The sequence below is a fragment of the Gymnodraco acuticeps genome, unplaced genomic scaffold, assembly GCF_902827175.1.
Source record: "Gymnodraco acuticeps unplaced genomic scaffold, fGymAcu1.1, whole genome shotgun sequence".
Lineage (NCBI taxonomy): Eukaryota > Metazoa > Chordata > Actinopteri > Perciformes > Bathydraconidae > Gymnodraco > Gymnodraco acuticeps.
This window is the reverse complement of record NW_022992037.1, coordinates 359,213-383,993: the sequence shown is the minus strand read 5'-3', so window position 1 is coordinate 383,993 and position 24,781 is coordinate 359,213. Positions and strand designations below refer to the sequence as shown.

Below are 24,781 nucleotides of genomic sequence, written 5' to 3'. Positions count from 1 at the left end.
TGTAGAGATCTTTTAGTTTTGTTTGGCTGGTCAACCTCTCACACAGTTATGAAGTCAGACAGCTCTGGCTACACCGATCTTTGCCAAGCCGGTGTTGGAGCGCCAGCCAAAGCTCCACTAAGGGCTTTACTGTGTGTTGTGGAAGTGAGAGGGGGATAAAGGCTACAACAAACATTTGTTCAGCAAATCAGCAGTGAGACCATCTCGATGGAGACAAAGCAGGGAACAGAACCAGATAAACCAATGTTTATTTGAGTATGAGCGTCTCTACTGCTTCCAATACAGGAATATGGCGCGTGTTTTATTAATCTTCAAAGCTGGAGTGAACTTTTCCCTGCTCCTCCCAACACTCAACTGTGCACGAAGTCTTGGCAGAGTCAGCGTCAGAGAGAATACACTTTATATGAATATCTCAATACAAGTGCTCTGCCTTTAGCAGGGGCCATTAGGGAGACCCCAGGGGAAGCCACAGAAGGGTAATGGAGAATATAGATTTAACTTGTGACCATCAGCAAAAATACCAATTAGAAATGCATCAGCGAGCAGCCAGCAGTAGAGCCACAGCGCACTGCCAGTTGGGGATTAATTGAAGGCATGTATTTGACTTGAGTCTAATGGAAGTCTTTGTACAGTCAAACTTAAATAATAAATCTCAAAGTTGGTAGTTGTTTTCTTTGACATGATGCTACAAACTTTATAAGGTTTGGATGCTGCATTTGCAATAGTTGTCTTCTGCTAAAATACCACAAAACCTCTCAAGGGTATAGGCCTACTGACCAACTACGTCTTATGAATGAAAACGGGAGTAATTGTCTCACTCATTGACTTCAATGTAGCTTCTTATACCGTTCACCCAAGACAAGTTCAGTTCAACTTCTTCAGAAGCGTAACACCCTCTCAATCTCTCCTCCCTGATGAAGGTGTGTGACAGCAGCAGCAGCCATGTTCATGACGTTGTCCTTTTCAGTTTTGCTTGCTGGCTGCAGCATCACTCGTCTTCTGCCCCGTCCTCCTGACCTGCCCTCGCTGCGCTTCCCAGCTCATTTCATTAATCATTTACTCTCTCCCTCTTCTCCGTCTCTGTCTTCCTCTCTCTTGCTTTCTACCCTTTAGTCCTCTTGTTGCTGCTTATATTTATCTCTTTATCTTTCTTTCCATCGCTACATCTTTATCTCTTTGTTGACTTGTAAACTACCTATTTTCCCGCAATACTATCAGCGTATGTCCTTGCCTTTGTTATTATAATCCTGCTCTTTACTCGCTTTTTTGTCTTTCATACCATGTGGATGACTTTTACTGTACGTATCCTTGTTGATGTGTTCAGAATAGTCGATTAATCGCTCAAACAAAGGATCTTCTGCCGCGCCAACAATACTTTCAAATAAACCGGTCACACCTATCGGTCCAAAGCACAGATTCATTCAAACTAAACTTTTACCTAATGAAAATGCATCATGATTTAATCCACTGTATCCCGATTTTCCACTTAAAGTGATTTGGCCATGATCCTGTTGCTGTACCTTTCCCAGACAAGGTGTGTGCATAAATAAGTGTGTTTAGAAGATGCTCCTCACTGTGTAAAGCCTTCATAATCTGCAGGGTTGTATGGGCTGCTGTTGTTTTTTTCCTCAGTTGTTTTCCCGAAGCCCTGCCTACAGTATAGGATGAATTATTCAGCATTGTAATGGGTCTATATTTGTCGTTGTTTATCTTGCCTCAGTGCCCCCCTGCCACCCTCATCGCTGCCCTATCCACATCCTTCTCCATGCTTTCACTTCTGTCTGTCTGTCTCCCTGTCTCTCTCTCTGTCTGTCTGTCTGTCTCTCTCTGTCTGTCTGGCAAGCGTAGCCAGAGGATGCTCCACTTTAATGAATGAAGTAAAGTCATTTAGTGAGGCTCGTAATGGCACATAAAGCCCCGCTGCTAGGCTTGATTAATCAGGGAAAGTGTTTGGCTGTCACACACAGGGCTGTCCTCAGCAGGGGCAGCAGCTTGATCACTGCGCTCTCTTTTATGGGGGGGTCTCTCTCTATTCTGGCCAGAGCTGTCGTCTACAGCCTGAGCTGCCAACACTCTCCTCAGCCACAGGTGGCATCTGTTTGATGGGGGGCTTTTTCCGAGGCTTGATTGCAGAACGAGTGTCCGCTCGGCTTCTCTGAATTCTGGACGTGATGGTGATGATAATAATGTTGATGATTGTACATCTGATCTTTTTGTTGCTCTTGGAGCCTGAAGCTCAGTGTTGATGTGTGGAATTATGAGAGGACATGTGCTCTCCGGGGAGGGGTTCAAACTAAATGAAACCACTGTAAATAACAGGTCTTTACTGCCAGGTGTCATCTTATGATCACTGTGAATGGAGGACACAATAAAAAGAGAAGCAAGTCGCACAGCCCAGCAGTGGAATATAGAAAAAGCAACGTAGCAGCCGTTATTAGCTTATATTGTTTGTATATGAATTAATGTATATGTTGATCGAAAATGTGCAGAACAGTAATGCCAAACTCAATTTAAATTAATCAATGAACAACACCATTAAGTGTTTTGGTTGAGTTAGTTTTTTTACTTTAAAATGTACAGTGTAATGTTTCTTTTGGTCACAGAAACAAAAGTCTAAGAACATCCTGATTATTTGTTAAAATTATGCATTTATGGTAAAGTATAACTCGGTCATACAGTATATTGTGTTTTTTTAAATATCAGCTTTAAAAAAAAGTCTTGTTTAGAAATAAAACCATATTGTACATCTGAAGCTTTTAAAACGGACTTGTTTAATGCTGACTGGCCTTATAAAACGGATGCAAGTATCTCCCTTGGTTCAGTAGCTGCCTTTGTACTTGCAGTTACTGCTGTCGCTGCCTCTATTGCATCAGTCATATGCTGCAAAGTGATGTAACACACATAGCAAGACAAAATCCTCAGAAATCATGACAACAAACTCTAAACAAGCCGCGTTAGCACAGAGGAACAGGTAGGTTCTCCCCATGCATAAAAGACACATAATGGGTTGTTTTATTAATTTATGCTAAAAGGAAAATAGCTTTAATTCATTAGGTTAACTAAACTGGAGTTTACTGCAGGTCTAATTTATTGTAAGGTGCTGTGTTTTCATCCATGAGACATTTTAAGAAGTTGCTAGATTTACTCTTATTGCTTTATTATTCTGACTTCTTCCATTTCCTTGAAAGCAAAAGGCTGCAAAGACACTATACAGTAGCTCTCAGTAGATATTTCCCAGTATCACTTTTACTTTCTTTGAACACACTCGGCAGAGATTTAAGACAGCAATTTAGTCTCCTGTAGTAGGTTGGTATATCCAGGAGATAATTACAGGTCTTTAACTTCCTGACTGTGACTAAGTTCACTCTGGGATTACTTTTCCATTGTTATTACCTCTCACACTGAACTCGTTTACAATTATAATGAAATCCAGCTCATACTCTACGGTGTAGTATCCCTACATGTATCCCTGTATGTATATTTAATCTGTTCTGTATTTTGTGTTTTCAGCGCAGCGTGTAGTCATTTGATTTTTAACTTAGAGAGGAATCAGGTCTACTTTTTGTAGTTAATTTGCAGAAGGAGGCCACAGCAGGGTGCTTGAATAACTGAGACTCCGCTCAGTCAGAAACTTCAACATTAGAATATGAAAGTTTACAGATCTCACGAGTATTCATCTTGGAGCTCATCCACGGGCACCCATCACCTCCATCCTCACCAATTTTTTGTTTCACCCTGTCTCTCTAATCCCCCTTCTTCACTTTTTGCTCTTCACAAGAAGCTTTCATCTCTCTCTCTGCTACGCTCCCGTCACCCCATCACTCTCTCTCTCTCTAATTTTCTCTTTTTTGTAATTTCCCTCCCTCCATGGAGAGGGGGGTGCGTTTAACTCTCTGTGTTTGTTCTTATATTTCATTCATTTGTCTGTCAAGTGTTGCCCCAGAAATCACAAAAAGAGAACAAATGTTGTCTGAGATCTAAGTAAATCTGTGTATAGCAAACTTTACTGAATGAGTTGAACCGGTTTTACCTTTTCCAATTATTACATTCCAAGTGAATCCCTATTTGACATCATCTGGCCTATTAACCTGCAGCTTTCACCTATTAACTTCAAATGAGATCAAAAATGAACGTCATGCTGTATTCACAAAGACTTTAAACCAGTTAATGAGACCATAAACTCATTACCAAAATGTTTACTCGGATAATAAAATGAAGTGAGAAGTAGGGTTATTTTTCTCATAAACATATATCAAACTTCTTTCTGCAACCAGTGGACTAAATGCAGGTTTAAAGAGCTATCTCAATCGCTTCACTTTTTCAGACCCGGAGGCTATGTCCACTTTACAGTCTATGAATTTGCAGTTTGTGATAATAACCAAAATGGACAATGTATCTTTCTCTGACTATCACTCTGTAACTGCTGCTTAGGAGACAGTTTGTGTTCATCACTTCCTGTAGATAGTGATGATTTCCTGCCACTGCCCACACCCAGCAGCAGAACATTTAATATGGGCAAAGATGGCAGATGTATTGCGTTTTAGTACGAAGGGGGAGATGCTGCTGCCTCTACTGTGCTTCTTCTTCTGTGGTGTATTTTTACATCTTAAACAGTTAAATACGTGCGGCTACAAAATATAATCTGTGACTTGCACCAGATAGTTTTCCCAATAATGCAGAATAAGGAGATACAAGTACTGCGCCATTTACTGTAATTTGTATTCTTCCACTGAAGAGGTGAAGTATGTATTTTACGGAGATAGTATGTTTAACATTTTTAATTAAGGATTTGATCTGTGTCATGTGTTATAGTGCGATGTCAGCACAGCAGCAAGTCTTGTAAATGTATCAATTTACATGCCCATTCGGATCCATGCACATTTCATCTTTAACAAGGGTGAATAATCTGGAGCTAATCTTTGACAGGCAAATCCAATCAGTGAAGCCATTGTCTGTCTTCATTTGAAGCCGTGCCAGACTTTGATCGCCATGGCAGTAAATTGATTAGCAACGATCAAATGGTCCCTGTTAAATGCTGATCTTGGAAAATCAGTTAATGTAAAGGCCTTAAGATGAGGCTGTGATTTATCTCCAAGCTACTCTCATCTCACTGCTCTCTGTACGGCTCGGGAACAAAGCAACATAGACGTGGTCGCAGTTCCCGCTGCCTGCATTACGTAGAAACTTGGTTTAATCTCACCGGCTGTCTGGTTTTGTGCAGACTTACAGGAGCAGTCAGCATGGTGTCCGACTGTCTGTTGCAAATGTGAATTTCATTAAAAGTTACTCACAGAAGACAAAACTACTTGAATTTGAAGGAGAAAAGGGTCAGGTGTGTATCTTTAAGTCCCCCTCCTATCACTCACCTTCTCCACTTTTACCAACAACCCCTGCCACCCGCACACACTCACAGCACATGGGGAGAGGAAGCAAAGTGGGAGGCACCTGATCTCTTCAATCACCCTGGTTGCAGTTGTGATTAATGTAAAGTGGTTCTTATTTACAACCCAAATTGCCAGAGCAGACAGGTACGAAATAAAAAAAATCTTAAATTCTCCGGTGTATGTCCGACAGCAAGGGCAAACACCTAAAGAGCTTTAATGTGGAGAAACAAATATGGAGTAAAACCATTAGAAATGCATTGCCTGCCCGAGTTTGAGCACTTTTACCTCAAATCCTAATGCAAAGATTATTCAAAGTGACAGTTTATTTAATGACAAGAGAGTCTTTGTAATGCTCTCACTTATGTCAACCTTGAACTGAGCTGTAATCCACAAACCTTATCTCCGCTCAGTATTTTTAGTCAGTCAGTCAGTCAGTCAGTCAACCTCCTCATAGTTTATTGGGTTTTTTTATCCAGCTGAGCTGAACAAGTAGTAACTGAACAATGAGAGAGCATCGTGAGGGGGGTTTATGTTTTCAAAGTCTATCTCGTCCTTGAGGAAATTAGTAGTTCATTTTAGAGTTAAAGCTCGAAAGATATTGAATGCTAACAACGTACCTCCTCCTTCTGTTGCTTTGCTGTCTGCTTATCAGTCCTGCGGAGTGGATTTATGTATTTTTGCAGTGCATTGTGTTTAAGGTCACAAGCAGTGAATGAATTAGTTTCCTTTTCCCCTACTTGTCTTTTTTTCCTCAAAGACTTGCATTAACCTGTTTTCATTTGATACCCTGTAACGTTTTCCTTTCTTTCATCCACCTTTCTCCTCGACCCTGCACTCCTGCTTCCACCTTCACTGGGTTTCCTCATTTTCTAAAACCCTTTCAGTGTCAAAGGTCACATCTTACAGCTTTATGAAATCAATCCCAGGTCAGACCTTTTTCTGCTACAGAGCCAGGCTTTCTTTTCCTGTGGTAATAGACAGCTGACTGAAAACAGGCCAAAGCATTCTGAGGACAAGCTTCCATTTCTTTATTTATTCACAGTTGCACACTGAATTCATTCATGCAGTCCATCAGGCTTGTTGTCATTTCTGTGAATGTATTCACTACAAATGTATCTTTCAGTATTAATAAATAGATCTGTACTGATGCTGCCGTTGCTAGGGTTTACAATGGAGAGTGACAGACAGGACAGAAAGAGAGGCAGAACAGAGAGGCTGAGTGAGTGTGTACCTCGAAATGTTCGGAGTTGTACTGTTCCTTGAAATAAAATGTCCGCATCTTTTATTCATGTTCTGTTGTCAAGGTGTCAAGAGTTTTGTTAAGCCTCTCTCTGTTACGTTAACCTTGTCCCTGTGAAACGATCTCTCTCTATCTCGTTGGTTAAACATAACTTCCGGGCCACGGGGGAACAGAGAGAGAGAGGAAGAGATGGAAGGATGATGAGGAAGAGCTTCTGCTGCTTTCCCTTCATCTTTTCATCATCAAACAAACATGGCCTCGTACAAAAAAGAGTGCAGGAAGAAAGCCATCAAGACAGAACAGGCACAGAGAGGAGGAGGAAGAGGGGAGACTGAGGGTGAAAGTGATGAAGAGGAGAGATTGAAATGGAGGAGGGGGCAAGGAGAGAGAGTACCTGTGTGCAGAGCAGAAAGGTGTGCAGTCCATCATCTCCAGACAGGGCTGTCTGGGGAGTTTATTTTTACCTCGATATGAGAGGAGTGCGGACGGGCTGCAGCCGCCTGGCTTTACAGCGGAGGTTCGAGGACAGCTGCTGTCCCAGAGTGACCATCTTTCACGCATGACGATACACAATCATACACACCTCATGGACACACAGACACACCGAGCTCCAGGTCAAAGCTTTTGCTGTGTCATGCTTCAATTTGAGTTTTGTATACAATTGATTTGTCAAACAATTAGTCAAGTAATAGAAAATAAATCCCATTATTTCGATTTTTCATCAACCAATAATGTAAGTAGTTTTTAAAGCATAAATGCCAAAGATATATTCATTTCTGTTTTCCAAATTTGAGAACATTAATCTTTTCTATTCATAGTAAACTTTGGATTGTTTGGGTTTTAGACTGGCTGACGGTCTGACAAAACTAGCTATTACACTCTGTCACCATTATGTCATGAGCATTTAACAGTTTTCTGGCATTTGATTAGCAGATCAATCAGTAATGTTAATAATCGTAAATTAAAATGATAAATGACCAAATGCTACCAACAATATGTATAGATAACAAACTTTAGGTCCCATTTTACATAATCAAAATCAAACTATTTCATTGTCGCTAAATACATATACAGTACATTTCACGGATATGAAATCATTTACATTGTATTCAGGGAACATGAACTGTACCTGCTCATTACCCGCTTGTCCAAATCTACAGGGTGCTGTAAGGAGTCAGTGTGATCTACTATTGATCTTGTGTGGATCAGTGTTTATCTCGTATTTATAGACCCAGTAGATCATCACTCCCCCTGTTCTGTAAGTCGAGTAGCAGCACAGACACACTGGGAGGAGAATTGATTAACAAATCAAGCCTGTAATTAATTCTCACTGTGATCAAAGCCATGTGGAGAGCCCGAGGCCCGAGGTGTTTTTACAGTGCGGTCCCACCGAGCGTACTCTTATCACCATTCTGTTTGTTCTTCAAACAGGTGGGTTTAAGATTTAGCATAATGTCGGGTGAATTTCAAATGTCTTAAAAGGTTGCCATGTTGTTTGGCATTCTGAAGTTTAGTTGTGCCCGAAGCTGATGTGTGTCTTTCTGTTCCTCGTGAGATTTGTAATGGACTGTTACGCCCTCACACATAACTGCACATTGCATCGCAAAGCTGCTTGGCGATTCGTATCCATGCGTAGGATCTCTCATCTTTATTGTGTGGCGCTTTCCTGGGAGAAACTCCCTCTTAAATATGGACTTGTACTAAATATAGAGAAGGAAGTGTAATTGTCTTGAGTCCCAAAGCAGTGGTTTGACTGCTTGAACTTGAAACTCAGAAATGCTCAAGTAATACGTAAGAGGAATCTTTGGGGCATTTGATTGACACTGAGCGGTGTTTGTGTATTACGTAGTATAAGTATAAGTAGTTAGTACTATGTTTTTCTGTCGTAACTGTCTCACTGTCAATGTCGAGCGTTTGTTGGCCTCCATTCCTTTTATAATGTTTATTTTAAAAAATGTTTTACCAGTTTTATTCACCCATCTGTTGTTGCCTGTTTTGATCTTAATACACAAACTGACTATTTTCTTCCACTGTGTTCTTTATCTTTCTGTGCAGGTTAGCTCTGTATGTGTACGAGTACCTGCTGCATGTAGGAGCGCAGAAGTCAGCACAGACTTTTCTCTCAGAGGTAAGTCACAAAGTGTGTCTCAGAGAGGCAGCCCATGTATTTCATGTGTCCACTCTGAAAGGTTCCAGTTCCTGTGTCCACTTAGTGTAGCAGCTAATTGAATTAGCTTGGCCTTACAGTGCTGAGCCAACAGGTTAGTAGCAGCAGACGTTATTAACATTAGTGTTGCATTTAGTGGGACTGGAGCCGGAGGACGAGGAGAGTTACGATGCTCAGCGAGGAGCTGATGTCTTTTACTGAGATCATTCACTGATCCGCTCAGCAGCTCCGTCTCAGTCGATCTCTTTCTATCTCCTTCCCGTCCTCTCTGATTTCTCCACTTCCTCTTTGTCATCTCTCAGCAACTATTCCAGAGAAGCAAGCTTGTTCTCACTTTAATTCTGCAGAGGTAAAAAGGTGCCAGGGTGAAAATAAGGTCAGCTGATTCTAGTGCTTTGCTGTAAATGACAGTAAATTACTATGTAGGAAACAGAGGCTGGGGGCCGCTTGTACATCGGCCAGAGGAAGAGGAGAACAAAGAGAGGGGGATGGAAAAGGTTACATCATCAGCTGGCACCAATTCTCATCACTCTGGCTTTTAGTGTGTGTTTGTGCACATGTGCTCACACACACCGCTCTGACACCCTTTCCTCTCTGCCATATAACTTGCTCTTTCTTTGACAGATGTGGCAGATGAAAGGGATAGGCAGTGTCGCATTCAAGTGTGGGAACGCATTAGCTAAGAGTCTAACAAGTATAAACACAGCCACTTGCAAACAATACACACGGGCGTGCATGTATGAGCATGCACACACTCCAAACACACATTTTATAAACATTACGAGCTCATAATGTAGCTCTAGCTGGAGTAGTGGGATGGCTGTAAAGGACTGTTATCCACTTTGTAGCATCTGCATTTATTAACAATCTAACCTCAGGCTCGAGAAACAAGAGCCAAAATAGACAAATGACGAATCACTCCTGAATACTAATACCAAAATCAGACAGCTCAGAACTAAAGGAAACCAAGAATCATGCAACCCTGTCAAAATACGTTGATGGCTCAGTCAATTTGTAATTCCCTTACACACCTTATGCCTTACGCCTACGATCACATAACAACAACAGGGCTGCCAACATTTGAGTTCAGCTTGGAGTGAAACATTTTTTTGGTGAACCCAAAAAAGAAACGTTCATGTGTACAGTGTTACAAATGTATTGAACATGTACAAACTGTGTACAAGTTATATATCTAAACAGAGAGTCCCTCACTGAGCTGTAGTTATCTCTCAGTCTGACAGGACAGAGCTCTCCCTTTCCTTGTTTTAGAAACAGCTTTTAATATCCGTTAAGCTAACCAGATGCTAACAACAACAATGCAAATAGTGAGTTTGGTAGAAATATACTGTATAATAGTAAAGTTATTTAAGATGATAAGATTTAAGATTGAAGATTTACATTATAAATATTCCCCAAGATTATTCAAAAGCATATTCTTCCAAACTCCTTGCTGTAGTATGACACACAGGAGACTATTGATGTGTGTAGTGAGTTTGGTAGAAATAAGCTGTATAATAGTGATTGAATATTATTGTATTCTCTTTTTTCTGAGTTGCACTTTGCAGACGGTCCCTGAGCACTCGTTTCTTCTCCGGCTGCAGATAGAGACCAACGTAATGTGTCCAGCTCGGAGGACGGCGCGTATTGGCTTTTTTTTTTATCGAAATGTGATTGTAGTTCGTTGTCAACCTTACCACGGTACTGAGGAGACGTCATTTGTGTCTCAATAACGTTTTGTTCATGAGTTATTGATCCGTGAAATTAGAATCTCCCAATACCGTTCCAACTTTACTGAACTAAGCCAGAAGAACGTCCCATTTCGTAGACCGCTCGGTTTGCTGTTCCTTCACTTTATTTTTATATTTATATAAATTTATTTTGGACGAAAACTTAGCGTGAGGAAAGGCAAGTGTGGCGTGAGTGCGTGAGATATGGGTTAATTGCGTGACTCTCACGCTCAATGCGTGAGTGTTGGCAGCCCTGCCAACAATATGCTAACACCTTAACAGAAATCATGAGGGAGAAAAAAACAAGACAGCAAGAATGAAAAGGTTGAAATATATGAGTAAATAAGAAACTGTAAAAGTAGCTTTTCTTAAATCTCAATCCTCACTCTAGAGAGCTGCCCCCACACAGCCTCCATCTGCCAGTGATCACACTAAAGGCTTGTCACTAGCATGCTGAAGGTAAATGAGCGAAACCCCCGGGAGTACAGACCACAAGAAGACAGGACATGCAGGCACAGTCAATTCTATTTTCTCCGAGGCGTTCCAGATGTGTGTAGAATAAAAAAACACGCTAAAAAGTGTCCTGAATTAAACTGTTGTGAAACAATTGTGTCTGGACTGAGCTACAGCCAATTAAAATGTGAGAAATAAGGGATGCTCATTCTGCATCTTTTGGAAGAACTATTTTTCATGTTGTATATATGGAAACTGCCAGCTGTCTCTTATGTTTCAAGTTAACCAAACTCTTTACTAGAATGTCTAACTTAGACTGAAAGCATGTGGGATAAACAACGGGAGGCAGTTCAAAGCAGGGCATTCCTTCTAAGGTCAGGACGGTCTGATTGTAAGTGATTCAGTTGTTCCTGTTTTTCTAGTTCATGTTCACTCTGAAGGTAGAGCAGGTGGTACAGTGGTCTTATTCTTTTATTAAATGTTGCAGTGAAGGAAATTAAAAAGATCATCATCAGATCATTTTTAAAAGTGATGTAAGTCTGTTTATAGAGAGGAGAGGCAGACTAAACAGTGTGTGTGTGTGTGTGTGTGTGTGTGTCTAGACATTGCAGTTGACATTGTCTGCGAGCATTAATCATCCCTATTGTGGGTGATGTCAGCGCTCATGTTAGACACTAACCTTGACCGAGGTGATAAGGTGTCAAAATGATTCAAGCGTTTGTTAGATGGTGTCTTTTTCATCCACACTCCCAATGTTGGAAACCATTTTTTAAGCCCCGCCCTCCTCTGTTTGCTTCTTCTGTCTCTGATTACAAAGGCAGATTTACCACCACCAGGTTTATAGCAGTGGCGAGCCGTCAAGGCCCTCTAGGCCAGTGCTACTCAAAGTGTGGTCCGCGGACCACTGGTGGTCCGTGAGCGCCCCCTAGTGGTCCGTGAGTATATTGGTAACATTTCACATTTGAAATACATGTATTTATTTAAGTTTTTCGCACTCTCGCGGGAATATCTCCGCAATGGAACGAGCTTAAGTTTCACTTTCGATTGCATGATATAGCCCAGATAAACACCTTCATCACACATCTTGCCACTGGTTTGTATCATTTTCAGGCGATTTGTAAAAAACGATGTGTTTTTGGATATTTGTGGAGTTAGGTGGTCCGCGAGTGTTTTTTTTATTGGTTAAGTGGTCCTTGCAGTGGCGGCTGGTGTAAAATATTGTTGGTGGGGCTTTTGATATAGTGAGTAAAAAAAGAAATGGGAGAAATGACCCCTTAAATGAGGACTTCTGGTGATGTAATGGCGCGTTTCCAGTGCAGCGCGGAGCTCGCTTTAATGCTGCGTTCAGACCGGACGCGATGTGAATATTCGCTTCGCTCTAAACGCTCCAATCGCATCGCTCTAGTCCAGTGTTTCTCAAACTTGTTCATACCAAGGACCACTTAACCAATAAAAAAACACTCGCGGACCACCTAACTCCACAAATATCCAAAAACACATCGTTTTTTACAAATCGCCTGAAAATTGTACAAACAAGTGGCAACATGTGTGATGAAGGTGTTTATCTGGGCTATATGATGCAATTGAAAGTGAAACTTAAGCTCACTCCATTGCGGAGATATTCCTGCGAGAGTACAAAAAACTTAAATAAATGTATTTATTTCAAATGTGAAATGTTACCAATATACTCACGGACCACTAGGGGGCGCTCACGGACCACCAGTGGTCCGCGGACCACACTTTGAGAAGCACTGCTCTAGTCGCTCGAGTTTCACCGCGGCTGCCAGCTGTGTTTACTCGCATCATTCAAACAAGACGCGCTGGCTCGGGAGCTACAACTACAACAAAATGAACATATTTTACCGTGATTAAATTGTAATACACGTTTCTAAATGATGCCGACGTAACAACATACTGATACCGGTTAGTAAAAACCATGAATTAATGCTTTGACAAGTCTGCAGACAGACGGCAGGCGAAAAACCTTTTAGAATGCTTGTTTTCTGAATGGAGCTTGGCTAAGCTAACGTTATATATGTTCCGACCGTCCACACTCACAACAACGGCCTATACAGACATAAATAAACCAGCGACTGTATTCTCCATGACACAGACAGTCTGTGGTTTCTACTTGTTTAACTTTTGTCTAGTTTCTGAACAGATCGTATCTCTCCCCGGCTGTTTGAAGAGCAAGCATGGGAAACAAAAGATAGCATTTACCTGTTTGCATCCAGCTAGCCTCGTTGATACGTTTTGTCTTTTGCACGAGCTTACTGTGATATATACAAATCGGGTTGGTCCGGTCCAAGGTCTTTAAGCATCAATTTATCTCCCAAACTTCTCCTTTGGAAAGGATTGGAGAGTAGCTCTTACACGGAATTGGGTGCGGACCGAGGTCCGGCGACTCCACCTGCACACCATTCTAAATACTGCGTCACCTTGGTCACTCACGTGTCTAAAAAACAACTCACGTCACGTCAGCAACGTGGGCGCCAACGTGAGCGCCCTCGTGACCAACATATTTGACGGCGCTGATTGGCTGAAATTATGTTTCGGCGGCACAGTTTACTATTGAGACTTTTACAACGTGCTGGTTGCTGCTGTTTGTCTCGGGGGCTCCGCCCGGTAATGATAAACTAATGCCACGGGCAAGGCCAGGCAGGAAACATGTGATTTATCAGTAACTTTATACATCGTAACACAATTTTAAACGAGATTTTATTGTAGATTATACATTTTACTGATACCAATTGTATGATATTTACCTTGTTCATTAAAAATAAAAATATAAAATATATATATTTTTTTATATATATATTTTTTTAATATATATTTTTTTAATATATTTTTTTTAATATTCTTTTTTTGAATGTGGGAAGAGGTGGGGCGGCGCCCCTAGCGCCCCTATGGGCCGGCCGCCACTGGGTCCTTGGTAGGAAAAAGTTTGAGAAACACTGCTCTAGGCCCTCTGTGAGGGCCTAAGATATTTTAAAAAATAATATTTGAAAACATTAAAAAAAAACATTTGTTTTTGTTACATTTTTAGTTTGACCAAAATAACTTGATTTAATTGTATTTAAAATAACATTTCCAAATAAATAAATCCTTCGAATCTGCCTGTTCAGTTTCTGTTAGAATGTGAAGGGTTAAATGCCGTCTCTGCGAGCTTGGTCCAATTGTACCTCCCCCGGCTGCGATCGGCTACTCTCGTCTACTTTCGAGGCGAGCCGCAACGCGTCTCAAACAAGCCGAACGTTTTTTTAATGGATTTTTTATCAAAGCACTTAAGATATTCATTGCTATCGGGATGTTAAGAGCATTCCATGGAATATAACAAAAAGTGTATCTCAAGCCGGTTTCTCAAATGTACATACCCTACCTTTAATAGAAGTAGTGTCAGAAGACACAGCTTCCTGATGTGTTTGTTTGTTCTGTGTCTGGTTAAAGTAGCTTCCCATTATGCCCGCCTGATGTGATCATTTTAGCTAGCAGACTCTCTTTGAAATAGCTAGTTAACTCATTAAGCTAACATTAGTTACTCAAGGGGGTCTCGCTTTTCTAATTTCCTCTTCAGATGCTTGACTTGGATACAGCACTTTAGCAAAACAGAGGCTAGCTCAATACTCTAATGTTTATATAAACTATTTCAGATAAAGAGTTAGGTTGGGGATGCTGGGGGTGTAAACTTCAAAAATGTTATATGGCAGGACCAAGTAGCTAATGTTAGCCTACATTCTCATAGCATTCACAACATAGCAGTGACGTGCACAGGTACGGGCCCTATGCAGTGCTTCTCAAAGTGTGGTCCGCGGACCACTGGTGGTCCGTGAGCGCCCCCTAGTGATCCGTGAGTATATTGGTAAAATGTTACATTTGAAAGAAATACATTTATTTAAGTTTGTCGCACTCTCGCGGGAATATCTCCGCATTGGAACGAGCTTAAGTTTCACTTTCGATTGCATGAAATAGCCCAGATAACCACAATAATCACACATGTTGCCACTTGTTTGTACCATTTTCAGGCGATTTGTAAAAAACGATGTGTTTTTGGATATTTGTGGAGTTAGGTGGTCCGCGAGTATTTTTTTATAGGTTAGGTGGTCCTTGGTATGAAAAAGTTTGAGAAACACTGTGGTACGGGCTAATGTTGTCCGGGCAACAGCCCGTTTGTCATTTTTGTCTGACCTGCCCCTCTGGAGAGAGCGAGAGTTTTTTTTTTTTTTTCTATTCTGGCCGAATCAACATGATAAGCCCACATTTAGTATTGTAGTGTCTCACTGCGATAAAAACACAACTTGTCAGCGCTTTCATCTGCCCCCAGTCATGTGACTTTGTTTACAATCTGACAGCTAAAAGCAAAGGAAAGCCCTCCGAGTCCGTCCTCAAATGGCTATGGTGATCACAGAGGTCGCGTTAACCGAATATTTTCCGTCTATGACGGATTTTTTTTAACAATGCAGTCCGTCATTTTGACAGATTAAAACAAACTCGGAACAGCGCCAAAGTGTTCCCGCAGCGAGGCTCCGGTGTTATGCCGTGTTATGCATGCCCTCCAAAAAGGAAATTATACCGTTTACAAACCTAACTGTGCCGTACAAATCATTGAAATGTCTGAGTTTTGGCTTTACGCTGTGCACGCTCCCGCGAGGTGCAGCAGCCATGCATAACACGGCGCATGTGAACTGTCTCTCCCCCCCCCCCCCCCCCCCCTTGACAGTTCACAAGCATGCTTTCTCCAGAGTTTCAGAGTTGTGTAAAGGCCGACAGGTAATTCTGGATTTTGACAGAAGTTTTACGATCCTGTCCGACAAAATGATGGGCAGCGAAAAAGTCTAGCGCAACCTCTGGGTGATCACACCAAATGGCGTTAGAGTATAGGGGACAAACCAGGGGACTTTACTACCTCTTGACACCGTCGGTTATTTACAACAACAAAAAACACCTAAATATACTTTTTATTGTGCTTTTGTCTTTCTGTGTCTTTTCATCTGCTCCGTGAACTCCCTCAACGGGGCAGCTCACTCTCTTTTCTTGATTGCCCTCTCACGGGAGAACACTTCACTGTTCCGCTTTATTGTAGGATTTCTGCCATGTCTCTACTTTAATTTGACCATCTCTGTTATTAAGTTATGGAATTCTAAATAAATAAGTAATGAAATACCTTACCGTTACTGCGCTCATATAGAATGATAAGAATAATATTGAACTGGTTTAATTAATTAAGTTTATTTAAGGTAATTAGTTAGAAGCCCTATTTTATCAGTAGCCTATGTCTGCCCAGCAGTTACAATGGTCAAACTACATTAAAACAGAATTGTCCCCATTTTTCTTTAATAGTTACTAACATTATATATTTTAATGAAATATGGACTGCAAAAAATGTGCCTGAACAACGAATTTAGCAGTTGGACATGAAAGTCAACTGAGTGTCGCTTGCAATGACAGTGTTGTGCTTTTATTACATTACATGTCATTTGTTAGACACTTTTATCCATAGTGACTTACTATTATTATTAGGGATGCTCCGATTGCCAATTTCGGGGCCGATCGCCGGAATCAGTATCGGCCGATACCGATCGCCAATCCGATCAAGTGGGCGGGGCCTAAATGGAAGATTTAAACATCACTTTAAATCTTCCATTAAAAGTGATGTTTAAACTCAGTTAATGGGGCTCATTCTGTGGAGCTTCCACAAACAACAATCAACTTAATTATTACATTCAAATGATGTACATTATTCAAGTTTACATTCACTTTGGATAATAACACGGGAGAAATGAGCGGAAGCGCTCTCTTTTCCTCTCTCCCTCTCTCTCTCCCCCTCTCTCCCTCTCCTGACAGCCTGTCAGTATATCATGCAGCTCACTGATCTATAATAACTAGTTTAGCTTGTTCCAGAGGTAGATAAAATAGCTAGGTGTGTTAGGTCTAACTCTTGTGTGTTTCGCTCCGCTTACCAGTCCGGCGGGCGGAGCTGCAGGATTTCTGCTTCACACACACGTTGCATACCGCTATTTTACTGTCTTTTTCGGACACCTTAAAATAATGCCAGACCGGTGAAGACATTTTGGCGAGCTTGTTTTGCCGCACACAGAGAAAAGTGTCATGTATTTTACGTCATGCGATCGGCTATCGCGATCGGCATGTTTAGAGAGCACCGATCGATCGGTAGAGAGTGAGTATCGGCCGGTATCGGCCGATATCGACCGATCGATCGGAGCATCCCTAATTATTATTATTATTTTTATTCAGTACTGTGGACAATCCCCACAGCAATTTTGGGTGAAGTGTCACCAGGGACACAACGACATGCTGACTGCAGTGGGACTCGAACTTGCTATCCCCAGATTCGAAGTCCAGCACACTATCCACTGAGCCACAGACAGCACATTTTATTTCATGAACCTTTTACATTAAAAACAAGGTGGGGAGGCCCTTTTTCCAGTTTAGAGCAATAGCCCCTCCAAATGTCTGTGGACGTCCCTGCAACATAGCCTACCTGGAAAGCTGATACACAGCAATGTGTGTCGTTTTTGGATTTTAGGAGAATTATAACACCAAAAATAATGTATAAATATAAGTAATGATGGGTTAGATATAACAGGTAAATGAAGGCGGATCAGTTTTGTCACTTTTTGTGTACAAAACACACCATTATTGCATTGAATTAAAGATTGAAATAAAATGTTGCCCGAATATCGAGTGTGGCCTTTCAGAACAACCATAAACTATTTTGTCTTAAAATGTGACTTGGACCCACATTAGGAAGAAAAGGAGAAAGTCAGTAAAAATAAGGTACAGCAGATACAGAGGCTATACAATATAACAATATACACTAGAAAGAAGCAAAGTGTGAATGAAACACTGGGAGCAGAAGGACAGATAATGTAGGAACAGGCTAAAGGCTTTGGGATAGTCAACATTTTGATGGGGCTCCTCAGGCTGGTAAATGGACTGTACTTACTGTATATAGCGCTTCATCCAGTCTTTAAGACCCCTCAAAGCGCTTTACATACTACATATCATTCACCCATTCACACCCATTCATACAGAGCAGAGTACCTTACTCTAGAACCTCACATTCACACACCGTTGCCATGCCATCGGAAGCAACTCAGGGTTAAGTATCTTGCCCAAGGATACATCGACATGTTGACTGCATGGGCTGGGATCGAACCCACAACCTTATGGTTGAAAGACGACCGCACTCCCTCACAGTCACAGTCACCCTGTGTGTGGTGTGGTACATGTTTCTGACCTTAGCCTGAGCATATCCCCTGACTTGGTTAACACACTCTTCCACACATACACTCTCTTACTTGTGGATATACAGGCTCTCAGGCATACGTAGACTCACTTATCCACTTATGACTCTCTGGTATGAGAATCATAATATAATTACATAATGGTATGTGTTGTAAGAGTTCCCTTGCACCCTCTCAAACCTTATAAAGGATGTAATTCAGATGTCAGCCATGTTTTATACCTAATTTGTTTCTGAAGCATCTCTCTTTGTCTGTCTGGCTAGATCCGATGGGAGAAGAACATCACATTAGGAGAACCTCCGGGGTTCCTCCACTCATGGTGGTGGTGAGTGTTTTTATGCCTAATGAATCAAGTTACATTCCTCCTCATGCTGTTTTTCTTCATTCCATCATTGACAATATTAATTAAAATGCTCATTCCCCCTCCTTCTCCTACCATTTTAATGTATCTTCATCTCATTAATTGTACCCAAAAGCTCTTCTTCAAGTAGCTGTTTGCAAATCCGAACACACTCTCCTAAAGTTGTCTATTTCAATGATCATAATATAATCCTACTTACTGCCTCTAAAATGGACTATTATTTTTTATCTATTGGGCTTTAATGTTTCTGTTTTGCCGTCATGCTTCTCTCTGACTGCCTCTCTGTGTGTTGCAGTGTTTTCTGGGACTTGTACTGTGCGGCTCCAGAGAGAAGAGACTCATGTGAACACTCCAGTGAGGCCAAAGCCTTCCATGACTACGTGAGTCTGCACTGATTTCATTGCTCCTCCTGGTTAATCAACACAGGAATCTATGCCGGGAGATGTATTGTGTATTGAAACATCATGAGTGAATGGAAAGAGATTTATTTAAAAAATGAGATACATTGGGAATAATGCCAAATACAGTCAGTCAATCCCTTATTATGACTGTTTTGCTCATGATGTTTTAGTTTTGCTGCTCCTTTAGACTGAATTAGGGAACAAAACCCGCTTTGGGTTGTCTGTCATTACTGACTGACAAAGATTGTTGACACTACATGCTGAATTTACAGTGGTTTGAATTTTGCTGTTTTCTAATTACGATAATATGCCTAGAAGCCCAACAAATATACCAAAACAAGGATATGGATTGAGAACAGATGTCCAAATAATACATCATTTGGAATTTAAGCCATAAGGTTATGAGGGATACACAACATTTAATCAGTTTCTCACATCCTTTACCATCACAACATACTTAAGACTGTTTAGTTTAAGTATGGCCACAAATTAACTTTATAACCTCCTCCAATGGTTTTATCTTGCAATGAATCGTTGATCAAAAGAGTTGTTTAATTGATTGCGTGTTGCTTGTTGGACGTGTTCCGGCTAAAATATTGGGAGCACATTGCGCTGAGGAGCAGACTGGGCAGGCAGACATTGGCCCATGTGGTGGAAACATTGTTTATTGCTGTGTTTTCTCAGTGTGGCTCCACTTCACTGGTGTAATTCCCGCACATCAAGCCATTGGTTTATTCAGTCATGCACCATCCAGTAACAGGAATACAGAGAGCAGTGCCAGGGCTCATCAAGTTTTAGATTAGCTAGTGACTAAGAGAAAGGAAGTGCGATTCACCTCACAGGAAACTCTAGACGTTAGGTGTGGGGGGGTCTTCTCTCTCCTGGTTTCTACATTGTTAGTTCTCCCACAAAGTGTGACTCATCACATTTGTCTATACTGTGTTTTATTGACATGTATTGTTGGAAGTGCACAGGTTCTGCGTAGCCCAGCAGGATCTTCCCTCCTCCCCTCTGTGGTTATCTCCCTCTTCCCTTCAGGCTTGCGGTCCTGCAGAACCGGTGGGGGCCCTCTTCTTTTATCTTCTAGGTGTATGTGCTTTTAAATGTGTGTGCATACGCAGGTGATGCTGCTGATGCCGGCGATGATGATCAGGGTGATGAATAGGCACTCCAAGGACGAGGCAGCTATGTGATGATGTCATCCTGGCTCAGAGGAAGGGAGCTGGAGGGCAACACGACCTCAGCCCTGTGAGACGGGAGAGGGAAGCAGGGGAACATGGAAATGAGAAGGAGTCAAAAAGAGGGACATATTCTTTTTGAATTCATTTATTAATAATAACTTTATTTATACTGCACTTTTCAAAACATAGTAACAATTCAATTCAAATTCAAAACCTTTATTTATCCAGGTAAAATCCCATTGAGATCAATGATCTCTTTTTCAAGGGAGACCTGCAGCAGTAGGTTCCACAAGAAGACATAAAAACATAAACAACAGAACAACAAAAGGACATCATACAGCAAAATGTACAGGGATTACAATTTACATATCTAACCACATGTACAGGTACCAACAGCATCTGATTTTGTAGCATCCAACTGAGCTTTAAAAACATGTAGTGGTACTAGCTTGGTAATTTTCCATTATTTTTGCAGACTGTTCCATGTTAGTGGAGCTGCACATCTAAAAGCTTTCTTCCCTAAGACAGTCCTAGCACTTGGCACATTTAATAAAACCACAGCATGCGATCTCAGGCAATAAATAACAGTGTGCTTTACATGGATTAAAAGCAAGCTGTTCAGGCGGCAACTGAACATGAGGTCAAACAATCCCCCCCCCCAAAAAAAAGACTATGCAACGTTACAACAATAGCAACAGGAAAACATTTAGAGAATAAAGTAAAATGAAATAAAACAAGGGTGTAGATTGAAATTGACTATTGGCATTATTAATGAAAGGCTTTAATAAAGTGAAGGGTTTTAATAGATTATTTAAAATATGTCACTGATTCTGCTAGCCTCAGATTCCCCGGCACCACATTCATCTAAAACACTCCGCACCATCAAAGAAAAAACAAAACACATTTACAGCAATTTAATCTAATTGTGCTCAAGACGACAATAAGAGGATATTTGTATTTCTTCGAATCAGATCCGAATCAATTCTATTCAGGAATCATTCTGGAGAATCTTAACATCATTAGCACAGCTTATTCTTTCACTTCCTGCAGGGATGTAATCAGAGAATTATAATTATACCAATTGTAATTAGACCAAGGTCACTTTCAATCAACTGTTCCAATGCTGCGCTGCGTCTCAGATCCAATCAGAGCTACTACCTACATATCTGCCGCTCAATTAAAACAAAATAAGAGGACAACCGCGGTGGCCGTCGTAGGACGCCTTCATTTAATGCTGGTGTCTCTCATTCACTCTCCTGACTTTGAGACTGATGGAGATTTTAATCAGGCTTTGATGGTAATTATTTTCAGGTACGTAATTACTGAGTGAAGTCCAAATGAATGGCAAGGTGATGTAGTACATCTGACTTAAAGAAATTGTGTTTTTCTGCACCGTAATTATTTCCCCGCTCCCTCTGTTTACATGAGCATGAAGTTATACATGCATTTGTGTGCTGTTCATCAGACGATCACATCACACAGGATTAGAGTGTTTGAGGATGGTCTTCTAGGACATTCATCCTGTAATCTAAAGTTAAAAGGGAAAGAAAGAAACGTTGGTTGAACAAAGTGAAGTGCGATGGTGAAGAGAAAAGCAATGTTATTGATTTCCATCCTCAGACAAGGCTTTTCAGGCATCAGAAAGGCCGTTTACAGTTCTGTTAAGTGCTTTGTAAATTGTGTTCTTGATACTAAATGAGCGGTTTCCATTTGCAAGGGGCCATGAAGTCATAAAAACAAGTTATTTTTAAACTCTCATGCTTGGTCCGGAAATTGCCTTATTAGAGACAAAAGTCAGCTGTTGTTGCTTTCCTTTCTTCGAAGAATAAGACATCAATCCATGCAGCTCATCTCATGCTATTCCGGATAGTGATGCGGGATTTAAAGTTGACGGTAGAGAGTTGTCTTCACTAACATTTATGTGTTCTTTTATATAGCTATATTGCAATATGTCATGATAGTTAATAATGGAGGGAAATATGAAATATTATATGGAATATATATGGAAATATTGGTTCTTAACTGACTGGTTTCTTTCATGGCGCCAAACTTTTGTCCCGACTAATTACTTTGATAGTTAATAAAAATGTGGGCAGATTAAAGTGGAGCAAGAAAGAATCAAGCCAGCATGAAATGACTTGATATTATTCATATTGAGCATATTAGCAGCATTTCTTCTACTACATTATGACATTTAGACCTTTTTAAATATTTGCTGTACTGTTCCATCTAATTGAAATACAAACTTCTCTATATGGATTGTGCATTGGTGCATGAGTGTGTATTTGGTGTGGAGTTTGGAGAATAATTATACAGTTACTTACTGCTTTCCCTCAGTGGATTTGTCTTGCTATGCGAAAGGAGACAGAATTGAGGTTAGGTAAGCAGACTGGCAGATGAGTTAGAAAATAGCGGGAGTTTAGATGAACTAATGAAAAAACGGAGAGTTATCTCACTCCTGATTTCAGGAGATTATCAGTGTCCCACACTTGTACTGGTTGTGCTGTGCAGCCTGCAGATAAGAATGAGTTTATTAACTGAAAAAAGTCCGTTAAAAAGGAGTCCTCCCAGATGAATCGGAGGTTTTTGTATACGAATTGTTTATTGTGATTTATTTACAGTTATGAATTAAAACAATTTTTGTTGTAAACTGAACTTGGCAGGTTTCTCTGAAGGGTCTTTTGTAATGGCTAAACAGTTACCAATATGGCACTGTTTGGGCTTTTAGCTTTACATATTTGTTTCTATTATGTAAATGTGTAATTGATTCTCACAGAGGAAAGATTTAAGAGTAGCGATAATATTCAATCAACCAGCAAACAAGAGGAACAATTGAATGCAACCAGGCAACGCATGCAGACTCGTAAGGTGACAGGCAGGATGGCCATTAAAAACAAATAAATAAAATAAATTAGGACAAACCGAGAGATAGGCAGACTAGCTGGAGAATAACTCCACCCATAAAATCCCAGCAAATTCTAAAAATGGTTGAACACATTATCCAACTATGTTACCTTATATTGAATCTAAAAAAGTTTGTTCCTGACAAATTCAAATATGATGTTGGAGTAAGGTAATTTAATTTAGTCCAATTAAGGTTTGTAATGCTCCTTTTAGCCCAGCCAGAGAGAAGTCTTGATACCTTTGAAAATGTATTTTATGTGTGTACATTTAATGTACATTTTAAATCATGGCTTTACTTCAATAACTAAAAATGATTTGCTTAATCTATAATCATATTTATTGTCTTATCTGTTTTCTTCACCAACGTATGACTTCAAATGTCTTGTATTCAATTTACTAGAAAAAACTACAAAGAAGCTGAGTAGCTGTCTTGATGATACAAATAGTTGTGGATTCATTTTCTGTAGATTGACCACTGGATTGGTAGACACATCATTTAACCTGTGATGCCTTAAATGTTGTGTTTTACATACTAGTATGTATTGTAGCAGTGTGGGCATACTGTGAGTTGTAAGCATTTTCTGCAAGAACAAAGGAAGAAAGAAAAGTTATTTAGTATACACATTATATTATAAATAATTAATTATCTGAGTGTCTATTTGCACCCGGGTGTAAATAGCCAACCCAGTCTCACGGCATTTTGTGTTATAGTCACGAGATTGAATCCATTGATTCGTGTTCACCAACACGATTTTCCCCTTTTTTTCGTGTCACACAGAACGATTTTTAAAAGCAATGTATTTCTATTGGTAGTATGTTTCGTGCCTGCAACACGTCTTTTTGTCCGGTCGGGTCTTGGAAGACCGGAAGCTGTGGGGTTCATAAAAACATGTTCTTACTCAATATCAAGCCACGATTATTGTTTTTATTTTAAATCGTATAATGTCGGACTTTTTTTGCCGTCTGTGAGGAAAATAAATGGGGCTCAGAGCCTCAGAATACTGAAATATTTTTTAAATCTTTTTTTCCTTCTAATTTGTTATTCTTTTCTAAATAACACACTGTTATTTACTCAACAATAACACACAATTATCCTTGTTTTTATTTATTTGTTTGATTCTATAATCTCGGGCTTTTTTGCCGTTCCTCAGGAACTGAATTTCAAAATGAAGTCACCGGAACATGTAAGAACATGTTTTTATGAACCACACAGCTTCCGGTCTTCCAAGACCCGACCGGACAAAAAGACGTGGTGCAGGCACGAAACATACTACCAATAGAAATACATTGCTTTTAAAATCGTTCTGTGTGACACGAAAAAAAAGGGGGAAATCGTGTTGGTGAACACGAATAAATAGATTAAATGTCGTGACTATAACACGAAATGCCGTGAGACTGGGTGTAAATAGCATTGTTAGCTACGGACACCCGGGTGTAAATAGCATTGTTAGCTACGGACACCCGGGTGCAAATAGCATTGTTAGCTACGGACACCCGGGTGCAAATAGCATTGTTAGCTACGGACACCCGGGTGTAAATAGCATCTGCCTTATATTATACAGTAGGCTATATATATTTATGTCTTGTTCTTTCAAGAACAAATGAAGAAAGAACAGTTGTTTAGTATACATTATATTATAAACAATTAATTATCGGAGTGTCTATTTGCACCCGGGTGTAAATAGCACTGTTAGCTAC

The 24,781-nt window shown here is 40.4% G+C and overlaps 1 protein-coding gene across 3 annotated transcripts in view; it reads left to right on the top strand.

Annotated features, from left to right (window-relative positions):
- LOC117536709 (single-stranded DNA-binding protein 2) overlaps positions 1-24,781 on the top strand; it is a 58,617-nt gene that overhangs the window by 14,294 nt on the left and 19,542 nt on the right. For all 3 annotated transcript variants that reach the window (XR_004567612.1, XM_034201692.1, XM_034201693.1), the window contains exons 2-4: positions 8,680-8,752; positions 18,500-18,561; positions 18,893-18,977. Coding sequence is in view for 2 of the 3 variants with exons in the window: in XM_034201692.1 (XP_034057583.1) it covers positions 8,680-8,752; positions 18,500-18,561; positions 18,893-18,977 (220 nt within the window). In the remaining variant the exon portion in view is untranslated. The remainder of the gene's footprint in view (positions 1-8,679; positions 8,753-18,499; positions 18,562-18,892; positions 18,978-24,781) is intronic.